The sequence below is a fragment of the Lutjanus erythropterus genome, chromosome 15 (genome assembly GCF_056507025.1).
Source record: "Lutjanus erythropterus isolate fLutEry1 chromosome 15, fLutEry1.hap2, whole genome shotgun sequence".
Taxonomy (NCBI): Eukaryota; Metazoa; Chordata; class Actinopteri; order Lutjaniformes; family Lutjanidae; genus Lutjanus; species Lutjanus erythropterus.
Genome location: NC_139331.1, coordinates 6,029,780 through 6,054,918, shown reverse-complemented (window position 1 = coordinate 6,054,918; position 25,139 = coordinate 6,029,780). Strand labels below are relative to the sequence as shown.

Sequence of the window (25,139 nt, the reverse complement as noted above, 5' to 3'; positions counted from 1 at the left end):
AGCACTTTCACTTTCAAGTTTCACTCCACAGGGTGTGAGACTCTCAATCAGCAGCGCCTTCCTGCAACCACTACAGCTTCAATGTTTGCAGTTATGCCAGGTAATAGACAGGTTTATTAGACATGGATTGAACATAGCTAATTAATTTTTTTTAGTTGATGTCTTAATTAAAGCTTCGACTACAAGCTCGAACTGGAGAAACGATATTTTATGTTTAAGTTCAACTTGCTGTCCCCGATGATTTAATGTGTCCCAACTCCAGACTACATGCTAAATCTAAGCAGGTTTTGTTTTGTGTTCACAGTTAAAATACGCTCAAAAGAGGAATCCTGCAACTGTGAGTGTGATGCTGATGCACACTGTTCTCCCACAATGCAATGCCAAAGGTAATGGAAGAGCTGCTCATGGCTGCACAATGTCAGACAAGTACGGGGTAGTGGTAAAACCAGGGATGCATGTTTTTTTCCACATTTGTGTAGTTTAAAAAGAAGTTGATATACCTGTAGTTTACGCACACCTGAGGGTAAGAAAGGCTCAGATGTTGTTATCGAAGACGGGTGATGTAATATTTCACAGTTCTGGCTGAACTAAATCTATCTGACATCACTACTGTAACAGAAAAAGAACAGTTCTGACTCTGACAGACATGTTGTGTTGTCTTCTGTTGAAACTGTAAAAAAAAAATAATGTCCACATCGGGGACAACACGTTCAGCTCTCTAGTGGACAACGGCTCTACTCAGGTGACGTCATGATCACAACAACACTGATGGATCGCAAACCATCTTTTACAGTGCATAAGGCATGTGTGGGTGCTGTGCTTGTTATGTCAGTGAAAACAATCTGGCTCTGTATTATTGGCTCTATTTATCAGCTACATAATAATAGAAATTTCACATCACTGAGAGGATCATTTGTGGGCCTGTGCATCCCTCAGTAAACAGAAGCAGGCATTAAATAACTATCACATCCTTGGAAAATCTTTTGTCCGTTCGGAAATTTAACTACCGGCATTGCTCTACAGTCACAGTTTGATTGACATGCATTACAGCAAACATTGTATCATATGCTGTAATGTTGATTTTTTTTAAATACTATATGATGTGTAGTATACTGTATACAGCTATAAATGGAGTCCATCTGAATGTCCCCCTCTTGTGGTATTCACAACCTCAGAAGTAGAAATTTTCTGAAAGTTGTCCAGGAGTCGCAGTGTGTTCGCAAATGTTTTTGGAAACGTGGCGGGTGGAAGCTCATTTTTCGGTGGATGTTAAGTTAATATAGTTGTAATTTTACAGTTTTTCTGCGTAATTTAATAATAAATTTGAGGAAAATATTATTCCTCATATTTTCATTATGTCCTTGCATTTCAGGCTTCGGTGCCTTCTAGATGAACAGTACACGACTTCCAGTGTTGCAACCACACACTTGTGAGTTTAAATTGAAGGCAGCACGTACACAGTCAGGATGTAGGATGGAATTGGGACACACTCAAATTCAACTCAGTCCAAACTTCTGCATCACAGTTTTTACTCAATATTAATACAAGACACTTCTGTTCAAAATCTAATTTGGAGAGAAATTCATGAAGGACAAAAGCTTCTCATTCAAATATTCAATAGTCATTATTAACTGATGTCTCCATGCAGCGTGCAGTCTGTCTTTGTCAGGTGGTCCACACTCCATGTACAGGACTCCATGCCAAACACACATAAGAAAGAAGACAACCTGCACTGATTTGTTGCGCAGAGCAGCAACATTTTCAAATGTTAAGACATAAAAAATAATCATCTTCAGTCAAACAGTCGCAGGATTGCTCCTCAACAACTCAAACCTTTGTGTGTGTGTGTATAAGTGTGTGTGTATGAAGGAAACCAGAGTGCATCACTCACCGGCGTTGGAGATGCGTCTCCCTCTCTCCCAGTCCTGCTGCTCTCTGTCCAACTGCTCCTGCTGCTCCCTCTCCATCCGCTCTCTCTCCGCCTTCTCCCGCTCCATCAGCTCGCGCTCGGCGCGCTCCTGCTGCTCCTGGCGCTCCCGGTCCAGACGCTCCCTCTCCGCCTGCGCCTCCCGCTCCTGACGTTCCCGTTCCTGACGTTCGCGCTCCTGTCGCTCACGCTCCAGGATCTCTCGCTCCAGGCGCTCGCGCTCCTGACGCTCCCGGTCCTGACGCTCGCGCTCCTGCTCCTTCTGCTTCTGCAGCTCCTGGAGCTGCCTGGAGGAGGACAGAAGAAGAGAGAAGAGGAGGACAGAAGAGGATATTAGCTAACAGTTTTTTATTGATTCCACACGCAAATTTATCTAAAATTTGTTCAAAATAAATATTTTCATATTTAGGCCAATAAAGCATATTGGAAATTGAAATTAGGAATTAGGAATTAGGAAGAAGACAGGATGAGAGGAAAGGAGAGAAGGACAGGTGGAGAGAAGATTGGAGGAAAAAGGAGATGAAGTGGAGGGGAGGAGACAACAGGAGAGAAGATGAGAAGAAGACCGGATGTGAGGCGAGGAGACAAGGACAAGAGGAGCAAAGACGAAAGGGATTGGAAGAGGAGACGAGAGTAAACAGGAGAGGAGATGAGGGGAGGAGAAGGACAGAAGGAGAAGAGAGGAAGACAGAGAGGAAGAGATGAGAAGAGAGAACGAGAAGAGGAGAGGATGAGAGGAAACAGGAGAGAAGAGGACGAGAAGGAGTGAAAGAGGAGGAGAGGACATGAGAGGAAGCAGGAGGGAAGAAGAGAGGAAGAGAGGAAGCAGGAATGGAGAAGGACAGGAGGAGAGCTGAGGAAGAATGAGTGGAAGAGAGGAGAGATGGACAGAGGAGAGGAGAGGAGAGGAGAGGAGAGGAGAGGAGAGGAGAGGAGAGGAGAGGAGAGGAGAGGAAGAGAGGAGAGGAAACAGGTGAGAAGATGAGAACAGGAAAGGATTTAAGGAAACAAAGGAGGAGAGAGAGACGAGAGGAGGACAGGAGGAGAGAACACAATAGGAAACAGGAGAGGAGATAAAGAGAGGAGAAATAGAAGGAGGAGAAGAGAGAAGAGGAGAGGAAGGGATGAGAGGACAGAAGGACCGCAGGAGAGGAAACAGGAGAGAAGATGAGAGGAAAAGATGAGAGGAAACAGAGAGAGGAGATGAAGAGAGAAAAGGACGAGAAGAAAGAAGAGTAAGAAGAGAGAAGAGGAGAGAAGGACCAGAGGAGAAACAGAGAAGATGAGAAGAAAACAGGATGAGAGGAGAGAACGACAAGAGGAGAGGAGACAAGTGGGAACATGAGAGGGCAACACAAATTAGTGCAAAATTCACAACATGTCACATGTATCTATCGTCTCTTGTGAAGTGTCACAATGTAACTCATCTTTGATTAGCTCACTGTAGGCCACAGCCCAGAACTACAACTCCCAGCATTGTTTGAAGGACTTTAAACAGATGAGGTGAAAGATATTAAAGGGACAGACGGGGAGACAAACTGACAAAGACAAGCAGAATGAGTAAAAGGAGTAAATGAGTGAGGGGCCTGTCTTCACCCCTCTGACCTACAGGCAATTACTGCTGTCATTACATAAGACATGTCATCATTATATAATAATTGCTCTTAGGCACAATAGACATGCTGTTATGCAACCATGGCCAGCTTTGCTTAAAAATTTGGGCACATTAAAAAACACACACATTGAGTTGAGGGACTGCCCGCGGCCAAATGTCTCCCTCGGCTGCACACAACAGCCATCTGAGAGGAGGAACGGGCAAAGATATTTTAAATAAAACAAACTTTCGTTTGTTGTGTTTTTTTAATTTGATGCAAAGTCATTATATATGATGTTTATGATCCTGAAGTGTGGTGCGTTCAGGGAACTTTTCCTGCCGGTATTAATGACAAATTGTGGCTGCAGATCCATGTTTGGTCACTAGGTGTCAGCAGAAGGCAGCAGAAGAAGGAGTGAGACTGCAGCAGCAGCAGCAGCAGCAGCAGCAGTGGTGTGTGTAATTGGGTCCTTGTGTGTGTGTGTGTGTGTGTGTGTGTGTGTGTGTGTGTGTGTGTGTGTGTGCATGCATGTGAAAATGACTTAAAGCCATTTCTATTTACTATATTTGAGAGCTGATGAAAAAAAAAACTGAAAGGATCCCTGTGGGGGAACTGGGCTGCTGTTAGAGCAGTTTTTACAAGAATATCAAATGAGAACAAGAACTGCTAATAGAGGTTATGTATGCAACACACTGTTCCACAGATGTAGCAAAGACTGAATAAAAATGTGACTACTGCCGTCATCGCAGGGCGTGAAAAATAGCTGAAAAGCATCAACAGCAGCGCAGCTGACTCAGAGACGAGAAAATGGTTTTAGGGAACAGCGCTAAAGCCACTGGAAACACAAATCCACAACAACCTTCTAACTATTTAGGGTCTTATGTACATCCAGATTCCAAATATTGTCATATAAAAGGTCCAGTGTTTAAGATCAACAAGGATTTATTGGCAAAATATGCCAATATATAATGTAGAATCAGTCGGGAATAAGAATCGTTGTGTTGTTATTACCTTAGAATGAGCTCCTTATATCTACAGAAGGAGCGGGTTCTTTTCCACAGAGGCCGCTGTTGTAAAAATTCTTTGTCTAAAAAGCGAGAGTTGCTGGTTCTCTGAAGAATTACCGAGACGGTGTGATGAATCAGATGTCTTTACTTCATGTAGCGTGGACACAAGACTCAAGCAAAGCGCTGTTTCACAGGGTCTTGCCTTATATGATTCCATAAAAATGTTGATTCAATGATTCTTGGTGTTAACAATGTGTGAGCACACAAGCCCTCCTGAGTACAAAGTCCCACTTATTTTCCACTCAAGCGTACTTTTATCTTCTGTCCTCACAACTCAGAGACAGAGAATCCCAAAATCAATACACCGATTATTCACTAAAGTTCATCTTTCAGGATGTCTGGGGCCCCCTGCTGGAACTGTTACCTCTGCGACCCGTTTTTGGATAAGCGGTTAAAGATGGATGAATGGATGGAAATTTACGCTTGGAAATTTACAAAAATTACAAAAATTAGGCAGTTATTTCCTGGAAGTGATTAGAGTTGCAAAGACTCATTGATTATTAAGTTAAATGCCAATCTCCAATGTTAATATTTCCTGGTTTCTTTACTCCTCTCTGACAGTAAATCTTGGTGTTTGGGTTTGACCACCATTTTTAAAGATTTTCTGACACTGTATCGACCAAATAACTAATTGATTAATCGAGAAAAACCAATAACATACATATTATATATATACATATATATATATATATATATATATATATATATATATATATATATATACATATATATATATATATATATATACATATATATATATATATATATATATATATATATATATATATATATATATATATATATATATACATATATATATATATATATATATATACACATATTTTTTTTTTCTAAGACACTAGTATCAGTCAATATACAAAGTTCAGGTATCAGAATGAGTATTGGGAAGGAAAAAAATGGTTGGAACATCTCTAGTCTGATGGTAAAGCAGTGAAAATATTTTAAATATAGCGTAGCGTAGTTTCTGTGCTGGTACTCCTGAGGAAGATGTCAATCAAAATGTGATCTGCCATGCCAAAGTTACTCAACAGCCCACCATGTTGAAAACGGATGCAGGGAGTGCAGAGAGGGACTCGCATGTGCGCACGCATGAACATACACACACAACCGTCCTGGATAAAAAGGGAAGCTTGGATAGCAATGCCGGAACTCCACTTTATCTTTACATAGGAAACAGTTGTTGCTGACATCTAGTGATCCTAAATGATGTACTGCACCTTTAATTAGATACTTTGACATCGTATATGCATTTTTTAGAATTTCCAAAGACTTTGAAAATCTAAAATAAACAGTTGAATAGTTTAAGACACTCAAAAGAAACTCAGCATACTAACATGCAGAATGTGTAAAAAAAGATATGTGGGTCCATACTCACATTAATCAGTGTCTAGTCGATGTATAAATTGAAAGCTACACACTCTGTCGCTCATCACAACTGACAAGTAGTGTGAAGGATTTTTAACAACAAACACACACTTTGGGGAGGGTGTGTGTGTTGGGATGAATGAGGGGAATAAGAGAGAGAGCTCAATGTGAGGGGGAGAGCTCAAGCAAACTGTGGGAGGTTGTAATCTGTCAGGTTCACACACACACACACACAAACACACACAAACACAGTTCCTGGGAAATCTTTCATTTAATTGGAAAGCCTCAACTGTCTTGTCACATTCTATGATTTACTCAGTCATAAATTGCATTGGCTGTAAATGAGCGAGAGTTACATTCATAAATTACACAAGCGAGGAGAGAGACGGTGGGAAAGGGAGCTAAGTGCCAACATGCACTCTCTCTCTCTCTCTCACACGCACACACGCACGCACGCACGCACGCACGCACGCACGCACGCACGCACGCACGCACGCACGCACGCACACACATCAAGTCAGATCCCGCCAGGTTGTGTGCCCTCTCACTCATCCTGTTCTGCTGAAAGCTGACTCACAGCCTAAAGTCAATCATCAGCATAAATGTTGCTTAATGCAAACACTCACTGCCTCTGCTCCCATCTGCACTGGTGACACACACACACACACACACACACACACACACACACACACACAAACACACACACAAGCCTCACTTCACTGGTGACATACACACACACACACACATCTGAGGGCATGTTTGGACCAGCAGGTTCACACACACGCTTCTGTCCTCACTGTGTTCCAGGTGTTCTCTGGGAATCGTTGTTCTCATGCATCAGACAAACTGCTGTGACAAACCTTCCTGCTTCCAGAGTCCCTCAACAACACACAAGCAACACAAATACACATATTTTATGCGCTTTGCACAACATGTAATTGTCCTTTCTACAAACTGAGGGAAGCAGGGGACTTCACCGACTGAAGCCAGGGGAGCAGATTTATTGGCCAGTTCAGTTCCTAAATTTGACGTGATGATGATTTTTAAGATTGTAGAGAGTTGGCATCATTCTGTGCAAATTAGGTCATCACGAGTTGGCACATACTGGGCTACTTTCCCAGGCCACTTCAGTGTGTTCGAGTGCAGTGCCTGTTGCTGTTTGTTGAATCGTGTTGCTCATTAGCGTTTCATTGACACAGCCCCCCCAAAAAATCCACATCTCCATTGATAAGACAGTACTGAAGATTTGATATAATCCTTAATTTGTTCCCTTAGCCTTCTTTCAGAAAAAAATCTTTCCAGATCATTGGCGCCTTTGTCTGATTTTTGTCTGTCAAAGACACCCCCCCTCTTAGTTTACTTGCTTAGTTTCACTCAATTCCTGGATGTCTATGGGATCATAATTGTTATTTGACTCCACAGACACTCGGGAACTGAGCAAAGATAGACTAGTATTACTGTTTTGCATAACCGCAGACTCCAACTACATGAAAAAAAAAGCCTGTCCAAAGGATTTTATTAGTTTCTGGCTCTGGGAAAGCAGGAACAACAGTCAAATTCCCACATACTGTATCTCTAGACTACCTCTTAAACCAAATCACACACATTTAGGCTGTTCTATATGATCTCCTTTTGATAACTAACTAACCCTCCCCTAAAACTGTCTGGAGCCCCCTGAGGATGACCACCTCCTAATTTTAAAATAAAATAAAAAAAACACGATACCAGTGCCAATACCAGTACTCTTGAAGTGAAGTACTTCATTCGATTGGAAGGTTCTTCTTTATGAAGAACACTTGCAGTGATTGGCTGTGTCCTTGTAGCAACTTTATATGTTTCGGTTTCTAATCAAAAATGCATTAAGACAAAAAGCGAGGTATGTTTTCTTAATTACAGGCTAATACATGGTGGTGATCAGTTAGCCCAAATTTGGTAATTCTGGCTCCTGAAACTGCCAAGATGGCAGCAACCACAGGAAAAACAGAACTCTATGACTGCCGTCAGAGTTCTCTCAGGCCCCGTTTACACCTGATATTAACATGAATGCACCCAACATGCACCGACTATGTGCTGAGATCTGATCTCTCAGACCACATTCTTTCAGCAGCGAGTCAACTAAACTGATATCCTGTAAGTGTATCATTTGGTCTACAGTGATACAATTGACAATAAGCAGTAGATGTTTGTGAACACACTGTCTGATTCAGCTGATTTCACCATAGAACAAGTAACCACAACATCCCCACACTCCCTTCGAAACTCTTGCCCTTTTGGCAGTTACTGAGTGAGGAGAAAACACAATGAAGTTTGTGAAACAGTTCTAGTAAATTCTTTATTATTTGTGCCTTCTTGTAAATTCAGCATTACATGCAACACAATAAGTTGTTTCTTTCCTTCTAAACCAGATTTCACAATTTATGAAAGAGGATTTTATTGATGGTTAACATGTCAAATGTTACAAATACAGTAAACTCTAACAAATACAGGCTCTTCTTTGTTGCCCGTGGAGAAAGTCCCCAGACTTGCTTTAAAAAAACAATGTTCATTTTGTGAGTTGTTAAGAGCGGAGAAACATGGCTGTGTCGCCTAGTGATCCGAGACCATTCTAGACAATGCTTGCGATTCCACCAGCCACAGTCGAGTCTAACCCTAACCCTGTGCAGACTCACAATCATAAAAACAGGCAGAAAATAAACTATTTAACCACGTAGCCTGCTTATCAATTGAAGAAGCACAAAGAGCAAGGAAAGAGGACCTAATCAACAAAATCTGAGCGAGTAAACATACTCAGGCGAGCAAAATGGTCCACTGCCAAAACGCTTATGACACACCACTGGTGGGACTTGCAGCCACGCAGAGGACGGATCAGAACCGTGACAGAGATGCGCCGTATTTGGTGGAATCACCCAGTAAGTTCTTTCTTTCTTTGTGCACATTGTGTGTGTTTGTTCCAGCGTGTTGGCTACTAAAACAACAATGCATAAAGGTCTTTGCAAATGGAAATAATGTAGTTACGTTTTTCTCTGCGTGTTAATGACGAGTGTAAACGCAGCCCGTTTAAGACATCACAAATGATGTGGGTGTGAGCTGATTAAGTGAAAGAAAGACGTTTCATTTGTACCAGGGTGTCAACAAATGGGAACGTAAAGAGATGATTAACAATGGAGATCTGAACAAAAATCTTTAAATGTGTTTGCAGGGTCTTTTCACAAACAGGTAGAATTTTAAAAGTCTTCTCTGCCTCCCCGTCTACACAACTACAGCATCTAATCAGTTGATTCACCCAACGCAGTGTTTGGTTGCATTATGACTGATTAAAGCGAATATAAGCAGCAGCACTCAAGCTAATTCCCTCAAACCTGCAGAGCTTAGCTGTGACACGGCTGCAGACAGCTCAGATCCACAGATCTGCTCCGCAGGATTATCCTGACCAATCAGATACAAGCGAGAGGTGTGAAGAGGATTTTGAGAAGATTCTCTCTTTTGTGTCTGCAACACCTCAATCTCTCCGACTCCCAGATCCTTTATAGAATACAGCATGGGATTCTGCCCGTCTAATCTGTCTTCTGTTTCTGTCAAACAGAGACAGACAATGCTGGAGGATGGAAAAGTGAAAGAAATTTTTAAAAACTGTACTGGGTCACACTCATGCTGGCCCAGTTCTCACGGTGTCCCAGCGGTCCATTGATGTAATTACAGACACACGGGGGTAAACTGGATTTATGGCTGATGGAAGCGTGGCAGGGCCATGTCTCTGGGGAGTTTACGGTCTCCTCTGGGGGGACTCCCTCATCTACAGTTATATATTCCCTCTGATGCCTGATTAGTCCCAGTGGGATCCTCTGCGCCGTAAAAGCAGCTTCATGATTAAACACAGCTCGTGATGTAACGCTGTGATGGTTTGTAAAATCAGTCGAATCAGGCAGAAGAGGTTCCCCGGTTTTAATCATATTGCTTTTTTTTTTTTTTTCTACGCAAAGATGGCTAAACCGCCAGCAGCCAAATGTTGGCAGGCTGGAGCTGCTGCAGCTGCTACAATTTGTCTAGCAGCAACGTTGGCAGGTAAACTCGCCATCTTTTCTGTTCAACATCCATATGTGGTTTGTTCAACAGCGAGATGCGCTGGTGGAGTCGAGGAAAATCACATGGATCAAAATAAAGGTTGACTACTCTGATTAGCGAGTCATCTGTAATATAAATAGAGTTTAATGGCTGTGGCGACTCAGGGAAAAACAATTATAGGTGCTGAACAGTAGGAAGGCGAGAAGATGCATGGACTCAGGCATGCACAAAACACTGCAGGACTGGGACAGAGGGTCACTGGGGGTTGGTGGTGATGCAACCTCTGAGCAACATACATTCACTTACAGCAGAGTATAGAGGAGCTCCAGCTGTCACAACTTGTATGTTACATCCACAGCTAAATGATGTTTTTACAGAACTATTGTTACTGTCTCAGGCAGTGCTCTAACATCATCATTAAATGACCACAGTGCTGTAAAGTTACATTTCAGGTGTGGAAGGGTTGAAGCAAAGAGCCTTGACAGGTCAACTCTAATAAAATGAAGACTGTGTCTCTACTAATACTCAGTGTTTCCAAAAAAAAAAGCACCCAGTCTCTCCTACTGACTGAGACAACAACGTTTTAAGCAAAATGTTTAAAGAAGCATCGCTATCTTGATTACAGAAACAGCCTTTAAGCTCTCATAAAGACAAAAACAATGGTTACTTATTGCGCCATGCACAAAAAAGGCATTTTGTAAGTTTTTTTTAATGTTATTTTAAAGTTAGTCTTTTCCTGGAAAATAATTAAAAACTGTTTTTGAGTCATCCTGCACTAAAACTTGTGTCCAATGAAATGCTTTCACATCTATGACGCAGCAGAGCATGGAGGGAAAATGGAGCATGGAGTGGACATCACTTTTATGTCTTTACTCACTGAGCTGGCTGAAACTGGATCATATTTTATGGAGGAAATATCTTCTGGTTTTCTCTCCGATGTCATCCAGCTGCTAAGCTTCAACTCAGTTATGTTATTTACAGAGATTCTTGATGGACGGATAGCTTTAGCTTACTTGTGGCTGATGTAGCTGTCCAAAACCGTTAGCTTGTATCCAGCAGCCTCCCAGTAAATGCGATTGATCACCAGGATGAGCACAGCCTCCGAGACAATCAGGAAATACAGCATCAAGGTCATTTCAGGTGTCTCCTGATGGACGGATAGCTGTACTTGTTGCTAAAGTAAGTTTACTATCTACAGTTAGCAGTGACTCATTCCCGGAGTGCTGGGAGCCAAAGTTAGCAAGAAAAGCATCTTGGTTCTGTGGCCTATTCCCTGTCGTCAAACTGGTCTCACTTGGTGTGTTTTGGTCTGGCCATGGTCACCCGGGCCTCTAGTGCTAGTGGCTACTGTCCCTCTCTAGCTGCCTGTTCTACAGGAATCATGTCAGCAATAAGCACTGCGCTAGCTGCTTCATGGTAACTTAAAACGACAAAAGTGGTGGCATCATCTCTCAGCAACCAGAGAGTGAAGTTGAATCTTTAGAAAACAAGCTAACTGTTGTGTGGACTAAATCGACAAGCAGCAAGTGATAAAACAATCAGGTTCTTCTAGTGTTCACTACCACTGATGCTCCTCTTTAGAACTCTTTAGAACAGTGCTTCTAAAACTTTTTACACAGTGTACCACCTCAGAAAATATTGAGTTCTTGAAGGTGCTTTGGACACTTAACTGGCACCTTAAGCAGCCACAAGCACTTGTACTCAGTTCACTGTCGTCCACTTCATTTTCGACAAAATATCAAAATATTCTTGGTTTGATCCATGACTGCAGTATTTTTCAATTTATTATTATTACTTATTTTGAAATTCATTCCAGTGATCTTATATTTTATGTAGTTTCATTTGATTTTTTTTTGGCATGTTGATAGCAGTGTTTTGAATTTTCTTCTTTTTTTCCTTTTTTAAAAACATTCCTCTACATACCACTAAAGGTATATGTACCACGGTCTGAGAACAACTGAGATGTTTCCAGCTCGGCATCCTGCACGTTTTACCTTTCAGTTTCCTTAACATCTCAGCTACCATGTTGTCTGTTTCCAGAGGGACTTCTGCTGTAGGAGCAAATACAAACGCAGAAATCTAAACAGAGTCAGTGTGATTTGTCTCGTATGTTGCCTCATTTTTCCTCATCACTCGACTTGCTGATTCTGTCCTAATTAGAGCAGAGAGGCAACCTCAGCTGTACTCATGTCTAGTTGCATTGCTGTAGTTAAATGGCTGCGCTGGCGTTGATGAATGTCTCTTAGCTTGGAGGTTTACTAAACTCTCAGCCAGATTTACCCCAAGAGGACAACAGGGTTGTGAATTAGTTGCATCGGGATTCCTGCTGTTCAGCGCTCCTTGACCCTTATTTTTTTTCTCAAGTGCAACACAAACTAGCACACTGCCAGCTACACACACACACGTCACTATGTAATTTACGGATATAACACACGCACACAGCGTTCCCCTTAGCAGGAGATCAGAACATTCCAAAACAATGTGCACACACGCTTTAAATAACCTGTCTGGAGAGACGTGTTTGAGGTGTGTGAGGATAAATTGTGCTCATATCTGTGTGTGTGTGTGTGTGACTGTACTTGCAGAGGAGTCACAGTGAGCCTGTCGTTCGTCCTGTGAGTTGACGCCGCAGCGTCTTTCGAGCCGATGTCATGCGATAGAAACGCTCACCTTCTCAGCACACACATTCCTGTGCAGTGAGAGCAGCTCCTCTCACAGCCAGCACTTTACAAGTACAACACACTTTCATTAACAATGGGAGTTATATGAGAAAACCTCGTCCTCACTGCTCATATGAACTGCAACACAAGGTGGAAGTGAAGTGTATAATATGAAACATTTACACGTTAAAGTGTCTAAAAAATTACTACACCCATGATATATAATATGGTGAGTTGTGTACTTACATTATTTCAAATGTTTCCAATTAGAGAAGCAACGATTTGTCAATTAATCATTAGCTGTCAATTACTAAATTGATTTCCAACTATTTTAATAATCAACAATCATTTTGAGTCCGTTTTTAAAGGGACAGTTTACCAAAAATACATATTTTTCCTTTGAATTGTAGTGCTTTTTATCCATGTAGATTTTTTTGCTGTGAGTTGAAGAGTTTTGGAGAAATCAGCCACAAAGATGTCTGCCTTCTCTCCAATACAAAAGGACTAAATGGCACTCAGTTTGTGGTGCTCAAATCATGTCAATAATGTCAATAATGACGTGGTTACTCAAGATAATCCACATACTTTGTCACGAGCAGTTTCATGGAGGAACTACTTTCTCTCTGCAGCAGACTACAGGAACTATCTACCAGAACTACTTACTTTCTCGTAGAAAGAAAGTAATTCTTACATGAAAACTGCTCACAACAAGGTCTGTGGATTATCTTGAGTGACTGGGTCACGACTTTTGGAAAGAGACACTGGTGTTGTGTTTTTCAAATGTATTTTTTGATGTATATGGAGCACCACAGGCCAGGGGGAAAATAAGCATTTCTGATTTTGGGGCGAACTGTACCTTTAAGAAAAAATGTCCAAATTGTCTGATTTCAGCTTCTTAAATATAAATATATTCTGATTGTTTTGTTTTTTGACTCCTCTCTGACAACAAGCTGAATATCTTTGGGTTTTGGGAAAACCAATACATTTGAGGACATCTTGAGGGTCTTTGGGGAAACACTGATCAACATTTTTCACCATTCGTGAAAATGGTCAACAGATAGGAATAATTAAAATAATTGGCACCAACAATAGAGAGGACCACAGTGGCTGTATTCTGTTTTATCCTCTTTTATTTTTAATGTATGTAGTCAGTGGCCTAACTCAGGCTGTCTGAGGGGCAGGGGTGAAAAAACATAAAAAAGGGCACCAGCTGTATGTGGTGGGACACCGGTGTGATTAAAGTCGTTACGCATTTAAGGTGAAAAAGTTCCAATTGCTGGTTTAATTTTTTTTTTTTATTATTATTGTACAACAACAACTACTACATTATAATTAAAACACACAGGGAACTATTTAACTATTTAAAGGCACATAGAGGCCAAAAGGTTTTCAATATGCAGGGCAGCTTTTATGGCATTTCATTACATTTTCTGGAAGAGCACCTTAGAGAGTACTTTATCATATTTTGCCTACCAGAAGGGTGTCCCAGGGGGCATTTATCATGTTTTTTTTTTCACCAGAAGGGCACCTTAGAGGGCACTGTATCACATTTTATCTACCATAGGGGCACCCAAGAGGGCACTGTTGCGTTGCTTTTCAGAACATGGTGGCACATGTTATATATGTTTGTCATCAAATAAATTCAATCAATAAATCAAACTAACTTCCGGGGCGACACGGGAAACAACAGATGTTACTTCAGAGAGCGAGGAAGGAAATTAGTGAATGCAACTGAACGTAACTTGAAAAAAACTTTAACACATTACCTCGTCCGTGAACGTGATTTCTGCCTTTTTTAATGTAAACTTGTAATAGTTTCTACTTCCCTTCAGAAACATTCTGACTCTTGATTTTGCTGCATTTCTTTCAGAAGTACCACCACATGCCCACGCCAAACAAAGTCTCAACAACAGCTGAAAAACACGCAGTGAAAGCTGATTAAAGCGTTTTATTTTTACAGCAGATATGTTGACTTGTCAGACACAGGTGTAACTAATAACAGCTCTAATTGCTGCACGGCAATAATTGCTGGAAGGGAGCTATCGTTAGTTATTAATTCCACCTGTGCTTCTCACAGCAGGATGAGCGTCTGCTGCAAAAGGTCGATGACTCTGACATTTGGGAATAAGAGTGCTCTGAATATTGAGAATACTCATATATCAAGATTTATTCAGGGTCCAAAACAACATGTAAAGTACAGGATGGACAGAGAAGAAAAGAAAAAAGGAAACACTCAGAGGAGCCATCTGTCTTTGGTGTTTAAAAACTGCATTTGCAATGGAAAATAATGCAGTCGGGGATAGATCTGTTTAGGGTTGGGCAACGACTATCTAAACTGACGTAACGTCCACAGTGAAACATCACAATTTGCAATGATACTGATGCTGGGTCTAGAAGGGTCTTCGTCTCAGCACCATGTCTGTTCAACATGAAGACGTAGAGCAATGAACAGCAGCAAGTCTCCTACAGGTCAAAAACAGAACTCTACAGCAGCTCTGAAGGGACACGCTACCTAAAATACTGAAGGCTTTTAAATCACGATGTTGCGATGGTAGAGGACACAGTGGTCGATGACTCTCAGCGATCGGGATAGATGATTCCATCGTCCATCGGCCCAACCCTAACGCAAGACTAGTCAACAGTTGTACTTGCTGTAGCATCTGAGTGGTAGGTGGCTGACAGTAGCGTCCATGTTGTTATCAAAGTAAACTGAAAGAGTTTTGTGCCAGACTTGTTGCTGCACTAAAAAAACTAAAAAATATCACTTTACCTGACTTGTTATGAGGGTTCGTGCTATAAATAAAATTTCTAACTAATCTGGGTCACTCTACGTCGACAGTGAACGTATGGCAAATTACATGTGAACAAAAAACAGTATACAATACATAAACTAATCAAAAGTTATGTACTTTTTTCCACCATGTTTCTGCAAATAAGACAGCATGTTGTGTAAATTTACAGACTTTCCGAGTTGTTGTCCAACTTGAGGGGGTGTTCACTTGGAGGGAACTTAATTTTTCAATATTTCTGACACTACATGGATGCAGAATGATACACCACATTAACCTCTTGTTGGCTATAAGACGTCTGTTGAGCAGGGACTATGGTCAGCTGGATTAATGTCATTTAAACAGTAATCAGTTTAACAGCAGAGAAGCTGTCAAAATGTCCCTTTGCTGTCCAACTGTATGTTCAGTATGTTCTAAATACTCTGTTTTGCCAAAGAATAGAGAAATATTCTACTTCTGGCTGAGCTCCAGAGCCTCAAGGAGTTGGACATGTGCAGCAGAAAATGGCAAAAGAATGGTTGAAACATACTGAGCATATGATGGACAAAGAAGAGGTTGAGGTTTTTTTTTGCGTGGGAAATGTAAACTTTATTCTTTAAATCCCCTGTAACTGACATGGTTTGTGAAAATAGAAACTTTTTACAGCCGCCTTTTAAGTGAGACAGATTTTAGCTTTTGTGCGATGTCAATTTCCAGAGCAGGTCATGTAAACATGAACTGTTTTCTATGAGCATTGTTCCATGTATTTTGTCCAGGGGACTAATGCCATGCGGGGACTGTCTCCACGCTTCCTGCTCTGACGGCTGAACCCAAAACAGGTTTCTCTTCCCTCCACGTCCCTCTCTGCCTTGCAGGGGAAACGTCACAGGATCCAAAGCTGTGAAAAGCCTCCTGCACGCTTTTACTGGCGTCTCACTCGCCTCCTGACAAGGGTTGCCGGGGAAACCGTTGCTAAGGGAGTGTGGGCGGCGGCACGGCCTGAATCCCGGCACACAGACATACATGCACATGCACACATATTCCTTTTTCTCTTTGCAACAACTTACTATGACTGAGTTCGAGACAGTGAGGCAGAGTCAGAGAGGATTAGGGGTAATATTGGAAACGTCAAATGGCTTATTGTTGAATTTAAGAGCCAAGAAACATGCAACGGCACGTACAGAATGCAAATACCTTTACAATAGCTGTCAAAGCGTATGAAGATCAAAGGTTTGCAATGGCACTCAAATAGTTCAGCATTTTAGTTTAATAGTTAGGAGTGCAATCATAAGGTGCAAAAATAATGAAAAAATTCTGCACTGGAGGCAAACCTGGAGGATTTATCCTACCAACCATGTGACCTAAAACAGTCATAATGAACCCCAACAACACTACATCACATATTAGAGACTCAATGATAACAACACTCAAAGAGGAGTATCATAAAAAAATAGATCAATTGGAAATGGAAAGTGAACTGAAATGAAACACCAGACTCGAGAAAATTAAACTACACAGAGAGTGAGAATGTAGCTGCCATCACTTTCAGTCTTGTTCAACAGGGGTCTGTATTGCAGTCACAGCCCGGAGACGTGTGTGTGAGCTGCCTGCCGCTTTCCCTTATCCGACATCAACCCGCCGCACACTCGTACACAGAGACATACGTGCTTTTTTCCCCCCACAAGCTCCCATTGACACACACCATGCAAAATTCTGTCCTGATCCCGTCAATCTAGCTACGACTGGGAACGACGACGAAAATAAACTGGTCGTTTTTGTATGTAATGTTGTAGTGTATATTGTAGACATGTATTGTGAGCTGCATTTTATGAATATGTATGGTGAGATGATGCGTGTATTGTTACTTTTTGGGATTGCTGGTCTAAGCTAATGTACATGCGTCTGCATTTTCTGATGAGAAGCAGGTCCCTCAACATCTGTCGGACAATGCTGAGGACGTTCTATGCTGTTTGCTGTTGCGTGTTTTGGGGCAGCAGCAGTTTGAGGGCAGCGGCCACCAACAGACTCCATATCTGCGAGGCCACTGACCTTGTGGGGGTGGAGCTGGACTCTCTGTCTCCCACCCACTGGTCAAGTACAGGACTACATTCTCTGGACTCGCTCCACTGAGATGCAGAGTGCCACAGGAAGTCATTCCTGCCTGTGGCCAATAAACTTTACAACTCTTTCCTCACAGTGTCAGACACTCTGAGTCAACAGACTGGACCTTGGATTTTTTTCACCCTGTCAGCAGCTAAGACCCCATAAATTATTTATAATTCATATCTTCAACAGTGCAACACTGAAATAAAATTACAATAATTTGTGAAACAATTCAGCTGTGAAATACTTTGGTTTATACTGGCATTTATACCGTACATTCCAACTAATAGTCTTATTTATAATGTTGCATTTAACTCACTGACTTATAGACATTTTAGATTGTTTATGTTTACTGTTTACGTATACTCTTGTATATTGCAGTATGCATATTTTAACACATTGCTTATCATGATTTCCACCATGCTAAATTTAAGTAAGGAGATCATGCGATCGTTTGCATGTGTCTGTGTGCATTGGACCAGGAGCTTGTCCACAGCTTACCTCGCAAACTACTGGACCTCTCAGTGTCAGGTTTTTTGTGTACCTTCATGACTGTATGCTGAAGGACCTCTGTGATTCACAAGTTTTGAAAAACCTTTATTTTAATCGCCTCATGGTAGTGACAGCCTTTGCCACAGGTGTTATGTTTTTGGGTCATCCCATTCTTGTGAGCACAGTATCTCAGGAGCACTCAGAGGTGATTTCTTCAAACTTGGTTCAAACATCTAGTTGGACTCAAAGATGAACTGATTAGATTTTGATGGTCAAAGGTCGCTTGCAAAAGCTTTTCTTTCTAGAGTTTTCTTTACTTAAATCTGTATTAAATAGAAGATAATTGCCATTTACTCTGTTACTATTGTTTGGATAAGTTATAATTCAGTTTGTGTTTGATATTTATAACTGAAATAATCTATATGAATCATTCTGAGTTTCTTTTTATCATTCTTATTTCTCTGTTTCAGTTCCACACATGTACAAATGCGTAGCATAGATCTCCAGTTACAGTATTTCTATCTAACAACAGCTCTGTCTCTTCTGCTGCACTGTTGGAAGTAACTTTAATAAAGAAGATTCAAGTGTCTGAAAATTTTTTTCTGACAGACTTGGGGACAAGTGCAATTTCAGTCTCTGAAATAACACAGTCCTTTGCAAATGCTCCACTACACTGTGAAATTCTGCCTTGGAAAAGGCAGCGCTATCAAGTTAGCCACCTAGTAACAGGGTTGGTCTCGTCTGCTTTGTCTTGAGCAAGATATCGCTGTCCTTTGATAAGGCCTAAACGGATTAGTTTTGGTCCCACCCACTGTAAATCAAAACGTGATTGTATAAAAAACTGACAAGTGAATGAACCAGACACACAAGCTGTGGCTTTCTGTCCCAGTGTCCCAACCAATGAGTGAGCCAGCTCTAACCTTTCTCTGCCTAGAGACAACAACAAAGAAATCTGATTGGATAACTATTTTGCTGATTTCAGTTTCAGTTTCATTTTCAAGTTGATAGAAGATGAGGTTTAAATTAGAATTAGACAAGAACAGCCCAATAATTAAATGAAATAAATAAAATATAATATACTTAAATATAACATTTGAAATACTGATATGTTAAGCTTTCTCTGAAGGCCTAGAAGGCCCTCAGGGTTCCCTTCTGCTGATCAAAATATTGCCGATTATAAAGGGCTTACACTCAAATATTCTTCTCCTGTGCTCTAGTGAGTGATCTCTCCTCGTCTTTTCTATATTTCTGTTATACATTTTAATATTATGAACATAATTTTACACACATGCATCATTTTTCTTCAATATATTTCAGGGATCAAAATAAGTACATCTGATTCTGATTCTGTTTGAGGGAACTACACTAAAATAAACTGACAAATAGGGTACACGTAGTAATAAATGTCATCCTTCTCATTGTATGCTACTGTTTATTTTGGTTAATAATACTTTTGTTTTATTTTATCATTCATCACAAATGGTGTTATACATCAGTTGTAAAGCTTGTTCACTTCTGTGGACTTTTCAGAGTTCTTTCATCCTGCAATAATGTCATGATGGTTCTATAGTCTTCAGCTCTATATAGGGTTATTTCTCCTGGAGCAAAAATTATGTCACATTGCGGTTTTGCCACTTTACCACATAAGTGACAACTGTGCTAAATCTCCAGGGACGTCGAAGTCTGGCGAAAACCTGCTGGCCAGGACTCAGCGGCTCGCCTGATTGGCTAACAGAACCAGGAAATGTTGTCTGAATGGACATGAGCCCAGATGGGCCATATGGACCTACTCTAGTGAGGATCCAGTCCAAATGCGCAATATATACACACACGTTCACACACACTCTGTGTGTCATGTGTCCCACTAACATACGACCCCAACCTTGTTATCAAAGCCAAACTAACATATTGGCTATGGAGGAGTGTGTGTTCATCCAAAACTGTGACTGTCATTAGAGAATATGCCGATGTCAACATGTGTTGGTGCCATTGTGCATGTTGCCACCAGCAGCTGCTCCCAGTGGTAAATAACAGCAGTTAAATGCTAGCACAAATCTAACACACATATTCACATCCTTTCCCTCTATTTCACTCCATTCTTTCATTCAAGACGATGCAACACATTTCCACATTTTCTCTCCGAACACACACTCCCTCGCTCCCACGCACCACACAGCTATTTATACACACAGCCTATTATTTCCAGCTCATGTCTTTTTAATCTGAGGGTAGCACCCTGCATTTCTGAACAGGTGGTTCATCCGCACTCTTTCCATCAGCCGTGCATGAATCCACTCATACATGCAGTGGATAATTCCATCAATCCATCAATCATCGCCGACATGTCACGGCGTCGTCTACTTCTCCTTCATCCGTCTGCGTCTCGGTGAAAAGGAGGAGAGACAGCGAGAAGGAGGAAGATGATGTGTCATGTGACCCCGTGGAAAATCCCACTGCAGAGACACTTGGAGTTTCCAGCCTCTCCACAGATGAATGATGTCAGTGTTTACTCCTCTGGCGGAGAGGAGACCCACAAGCGAGGCAGAGGAGGCCACACTGATGAGCGTGGAATGTGTCTGATTGAACATGTGCGGCCAGCGAGGAATGAGGTGGTCCATTCATCTGTTAGCCGATCTTATGTAATGAGGCAGAGAGGAACGTCGCTCTCACTCCCATTTGTAAACACTCATCCATGTCTCTGACTCTTTCTTTCCTCTGTCTCTTCTTCCGTTTCCATTTCAGGCTCTGTGGCTCAGTGTGACACACACTCCTGACGAAGAGCATTGTAAATAAATGATGTAAGACATGGCCAAAACATTAGCTGTCATGTCGAGTGAGCCCACTATTGTCGTCAAAGAGCAGATTATAAATTCTTTGACAAACATCTCAGACAGAATGTTTTACCTGAACAACAGTAAGAATCTGTAGTGGAAACTCTCCAAGACATAATTTTGATAGTTTGACCTGTTTTATCTTCTACTACGGTTGTGTTTACACAGTTTAACCTGTGTACCACAGAATGAATGGATGATGGATAAACAACTCATACGGTGGTATAGGTCACCTGACCTGTGTGTGCAACTTAATATACTGATATTGAAAGACAAAGACAGAGAAAGTCCGACATTTTGGATACGATAAGGAAAAACTGATGAAAAATTAGGGCGCAAAATTTTAGATTTTTATTAAGAAGTAAATATAACAAGGCTATAACATGATAATGGATTTTTAATGGGGTCTGCGTGTCAACTAAGTGTCGGAGAAATGAGAGAATGAGAACATGCAGCCGCTACTGGAGTATTGATACGGGGAAAAATGAATATTGGAGGTTTTTCTAGCATTTACTATCTATATTTTTAACAAGACTTGATTCAATATGGGGGTACTCGTGCATGCATTTACTACTTGATACTGTTTGATCAGGTGGTCAATAGAATAATCTAAAGGTCAGCCAAATTTAAATGTTTGAAAAGTTCTGAAGGTTTATGATTACAGGCTTGGATTAAATCATTATTTCAAACAGATGTTAATGTGCAAATGTTTTTCAGTCTGTAAACGTCCAATAAACATTCAACAAAACTGACTGGATTACTGACATTAGCTCAAAAACAACCTAACAATGTTCGTTCGAAGTCCTCCAGAGCTTACAATTCTTCCTTTTAAAGAAACACAAGGCGTGATGTGAGTGTGTGCTGCCAATTCATCTCTACACTCCTCCTCCTCCTCATCTCCTTACATCACCCTCCTCCCCTCCTTTCATGCCGTTCTCACCGGGCACTACACATCCTCTACTCGCTGCTCTCCCACCAGGCTGATACCGGCCTCTGTATCAGCAGATGACCTCAGTCACTGATCCGCTCACCGCCTGTCTGTCATCCGCCGCTAAATATGGAGCATGACCGGAACCGAGGGGGAGATAGGAGGAGGAGGAGGAGAAAGATGGATGAAGCTCGACAGAGACGAAAGGGTGAGAGTCAGAAAGAAAAAAAAGGGGGAGAAGAAAGAGGAGGGCGAGCCAGCAGACGGATCCATCTGCGCTACAGAGTCAGATCCAAGTTCACCTCAGTCAGAATTAGAAGAACCACTGACTCACACCTGAAGAATGCTTTACTACTCAAACAGAGTGCATGCCTGAAGGATGACAGAATGAACGTGTGTGCGGGTCTGAGACTAATCCCAGCTGCTCCATTCAGACCCAGATACCTCAAATAAATCAGTTAGTGACCAGGATGGTCAGATCAGGACAGAGGAGGACTAAACCAAAGCAGAGACACTGGCATCACTGCGTGTGTGTGGTTGTGTGTGTGTGTGTGTGTGTGTGTGTGTGTGATGATGGCTTTCACACAGGCAGAGCAAAACAAAGACAGGGTCACCTTGCAATGAATCAACAAGTCACAACTCAAATATGAAAGGGCCAAAACAGACAGGCGCGCACAAAATGACCTTTTTATTTAATTCAAATGTAAAGTGCCGTCTACACTAAGAGCGATAACTGTACAATAACTGTTCTGATATTGATGCAAGCTTCCACACTGAAGGACAATAACCTTCTGTGAACTGGACTTTCTTCACGCTCCAGCTGTGTTGGAAGTTTTAGAAAATGGATAATGATGTTCTGGTTGCTGCTGTGTGGTGCAAAGAGACACAAAAAGAAAACCAGGAGGAATCTGGAGAGGAGTAAGGAGAATCCAACACAGCATTACGAGAGCTGAAGATAAATTCTGTTCTCGTTGCTATGAGTCAACATCGATTCGATGGTATCCTAGAGATCGCCAAAGATCAAATCAGTATTGATCTTTAGAACGGATGGATATCTGAAGTTCAGATCATTTGGCAGTGTGTCTCAGGTCAAATGTTTTTTTGTGTAATTTACAGCCTAATATTCCTTCTAGACACCGTGTCTGCTCTGGCTTGCTGACAGTGACAGATGGATAACTGGATTGACAACGTTAAACAGCGGCCCTCAGTAACTGATGAAGGTTCCTTTTAGGATGGTGATATTCATTTCCTTAACATTTTACACAGTACCAAACGCTGGTTGTGACAACAGCCAGAGATGGATAATGGAGAAAAGAAAACATGAACCACCTCCGCCACATTTTAAGCAGTGAAGTACTGTGTAATATATATTAAACATATACACATGAATTTCACATTTTTCATCAGGTATTCAAGCAGCAGTCTTCATCAAGTAACTGTTTTGAAGTTGAAATTTCACACGACTGTTGCTGCTGAACTGCACAGTTTCTTCCGGACTTCCTAGACATAGTTGTCAAAAGTAACGTTACATAAAAAGTAAGTGTAAAAGTAGAAAATTGTAAACTTCTCATGGCGGCTTGAATTATTTCGCGCTTAAACTGTAGCGGCATCTTGTTAATTTGTGGTACTTTGCAGGATTCAAACAAAAAAGTAGCGTCCCATTTAAAGGATGCAGAAGTTGTGACTTTTGGTCTTTGTAATTATGAGTTTCCAACTCAATGCTATTAACCCCGTGAGTCATTAACATGATGATTACTTTTCCATTTCTACCATACATTCAATGTGACATGGATACGACACCTGTCAGTAATACTGCAAATCATGATGATTCACAAGTGTCCAAATTCTACATGACAGTAATATTAAGAGTCTAGTGAACGAGTTCAAACTTTAGCTATACCATCAGAAACACTTTTTTTTCTGATTCACTTCCATCTACAGGCACAATCTGCTCACATGTCATTCACTCGACATTATTAATTAACCTGCGAGCGCTTATTTTCACCCAAGGCATTTTCCGAGAGAGGGACATGATGTACAGCTGCTCTCCACGGGGCTGGTTGCTGGTACTCAATATCTTGGAGGTATCGACCCAAAAGAACCAAACTTCTCCTGTCAAACGACGCGGGAAAGGATCAAATGCGGGTGCAGACACAGAAAAAAAAAAAAAAAAAAAAGAGTTTACAGTACAGTTTACCACAGCAGCTACAACCCGTACAGTCTGTGGTGCGGTGAAGCTGAGCGTGCTGTATTTGATGGAGCTGGAGATGCTGCAAAAACTTGTGGTGGCGGTGGTGAAAATAAAAGCAGAGGGAAGGAAGACTTCTCTTGACAAGAAGGGTATCAAATGAAGCAGGAAAAAGTATCAAATGAAGTTTGCTATTGGTTTTGGTATCACTTTAAGGGAAGTGGTTTTATTTTATTTAGTTTTATTTTTTTTTTAACACTGCCCCGTCCTCAGTAAGGACACTGTCTGGTTGAGGGTTTGAGAAGCTTAGAGAAATGGACCCAGACCTCAGAGAGCCCTTCTGCTGTGATAGGAACATGTACATTTGTTTTGTTGTTCCACTCATGAATTTTAATTTGTCCTTTAGTCTGTTTGTATATGGTGGACACTGATGTTGTTGCCTTTCCTGACATTACAGTGCGGCGCGCACCTGCTGCCCTTCGTGTGAACTGGTTACCGCAGCAGTCGTCATCATTTGGCTTGTGGATCTGATGCTAAAAGTCAGATGTTTACGTATGTGTGTGTGTGGTCATGCGTTGGGATCGGGGGGTGGACGAATACATGATGCTCCACCGTCCTTTGCCACTCTATTCAAAATGTCCACGGCGTGTCCCTGCCTGGGCGCACAGCTGTCGCCGTGTACTGACAGGCTTGTAAACAGATTCAAGGCCGTGTGCGAGCATGTTCAGTGTGCGTCCTGCGTTCCTGTGTTTGCACGTCAGAAAGCGTGCCGGCAATTCATTCTAATTAAATCCTTGAACGAGCTTTCTGGTGAACAGGTTCTAAACCTTGGCCAACAGCTGGCCTCCATTAATACAGCTCTGAGTGTGTGTGTGTGTGTACGATGTGTTTTCTAGCTGTTCCAGAGCCTCATTATTACCTGAGGGAAAGAGCAGCCTTGTATGGGGAAGAAAAACAACCGCGAGTGTGAGTGTGCAGAGTTTGTCTAAGTGCATGTGTGGGGATGTAAAAAGAAAAAAAAAAAAAAAAAGATGAATTCAGAATAAGACTAGTGATCTAGAGACAAAGTTCAAACTATTGTCCCAGATGTGAAGATATTTACAGGTTCTTTTGTCTCGTTCTGTCCTCTTAC

General features: G+C 41.5%; 1 protein-coding gene across 7 annotated transcripts in view; it reads right to left on the bottom strand.

Moving 5' to 3' along the window:
- Positions 1-25,139, bottom strand: part of enah (ENAH actin regulator) — a 187,180-nt gene that overhangs the window by 29,610 nt on the left and 132,431 nt on the right. For all 7 annotated transcript variants that reach the window (XM_084738273.1, XM_084738272.1, XM_084738270.1 and 4 more), the window contains one exon: positions 1,892-2,214. In XM_084738273.1, coding sequence (XP_084594399.1) covers positions 1,892-2,214 — 323 coding nt within the window. The remainder of the gene's footprint in view (positions 1-1,891; positions 2,215-25,139) is intronic.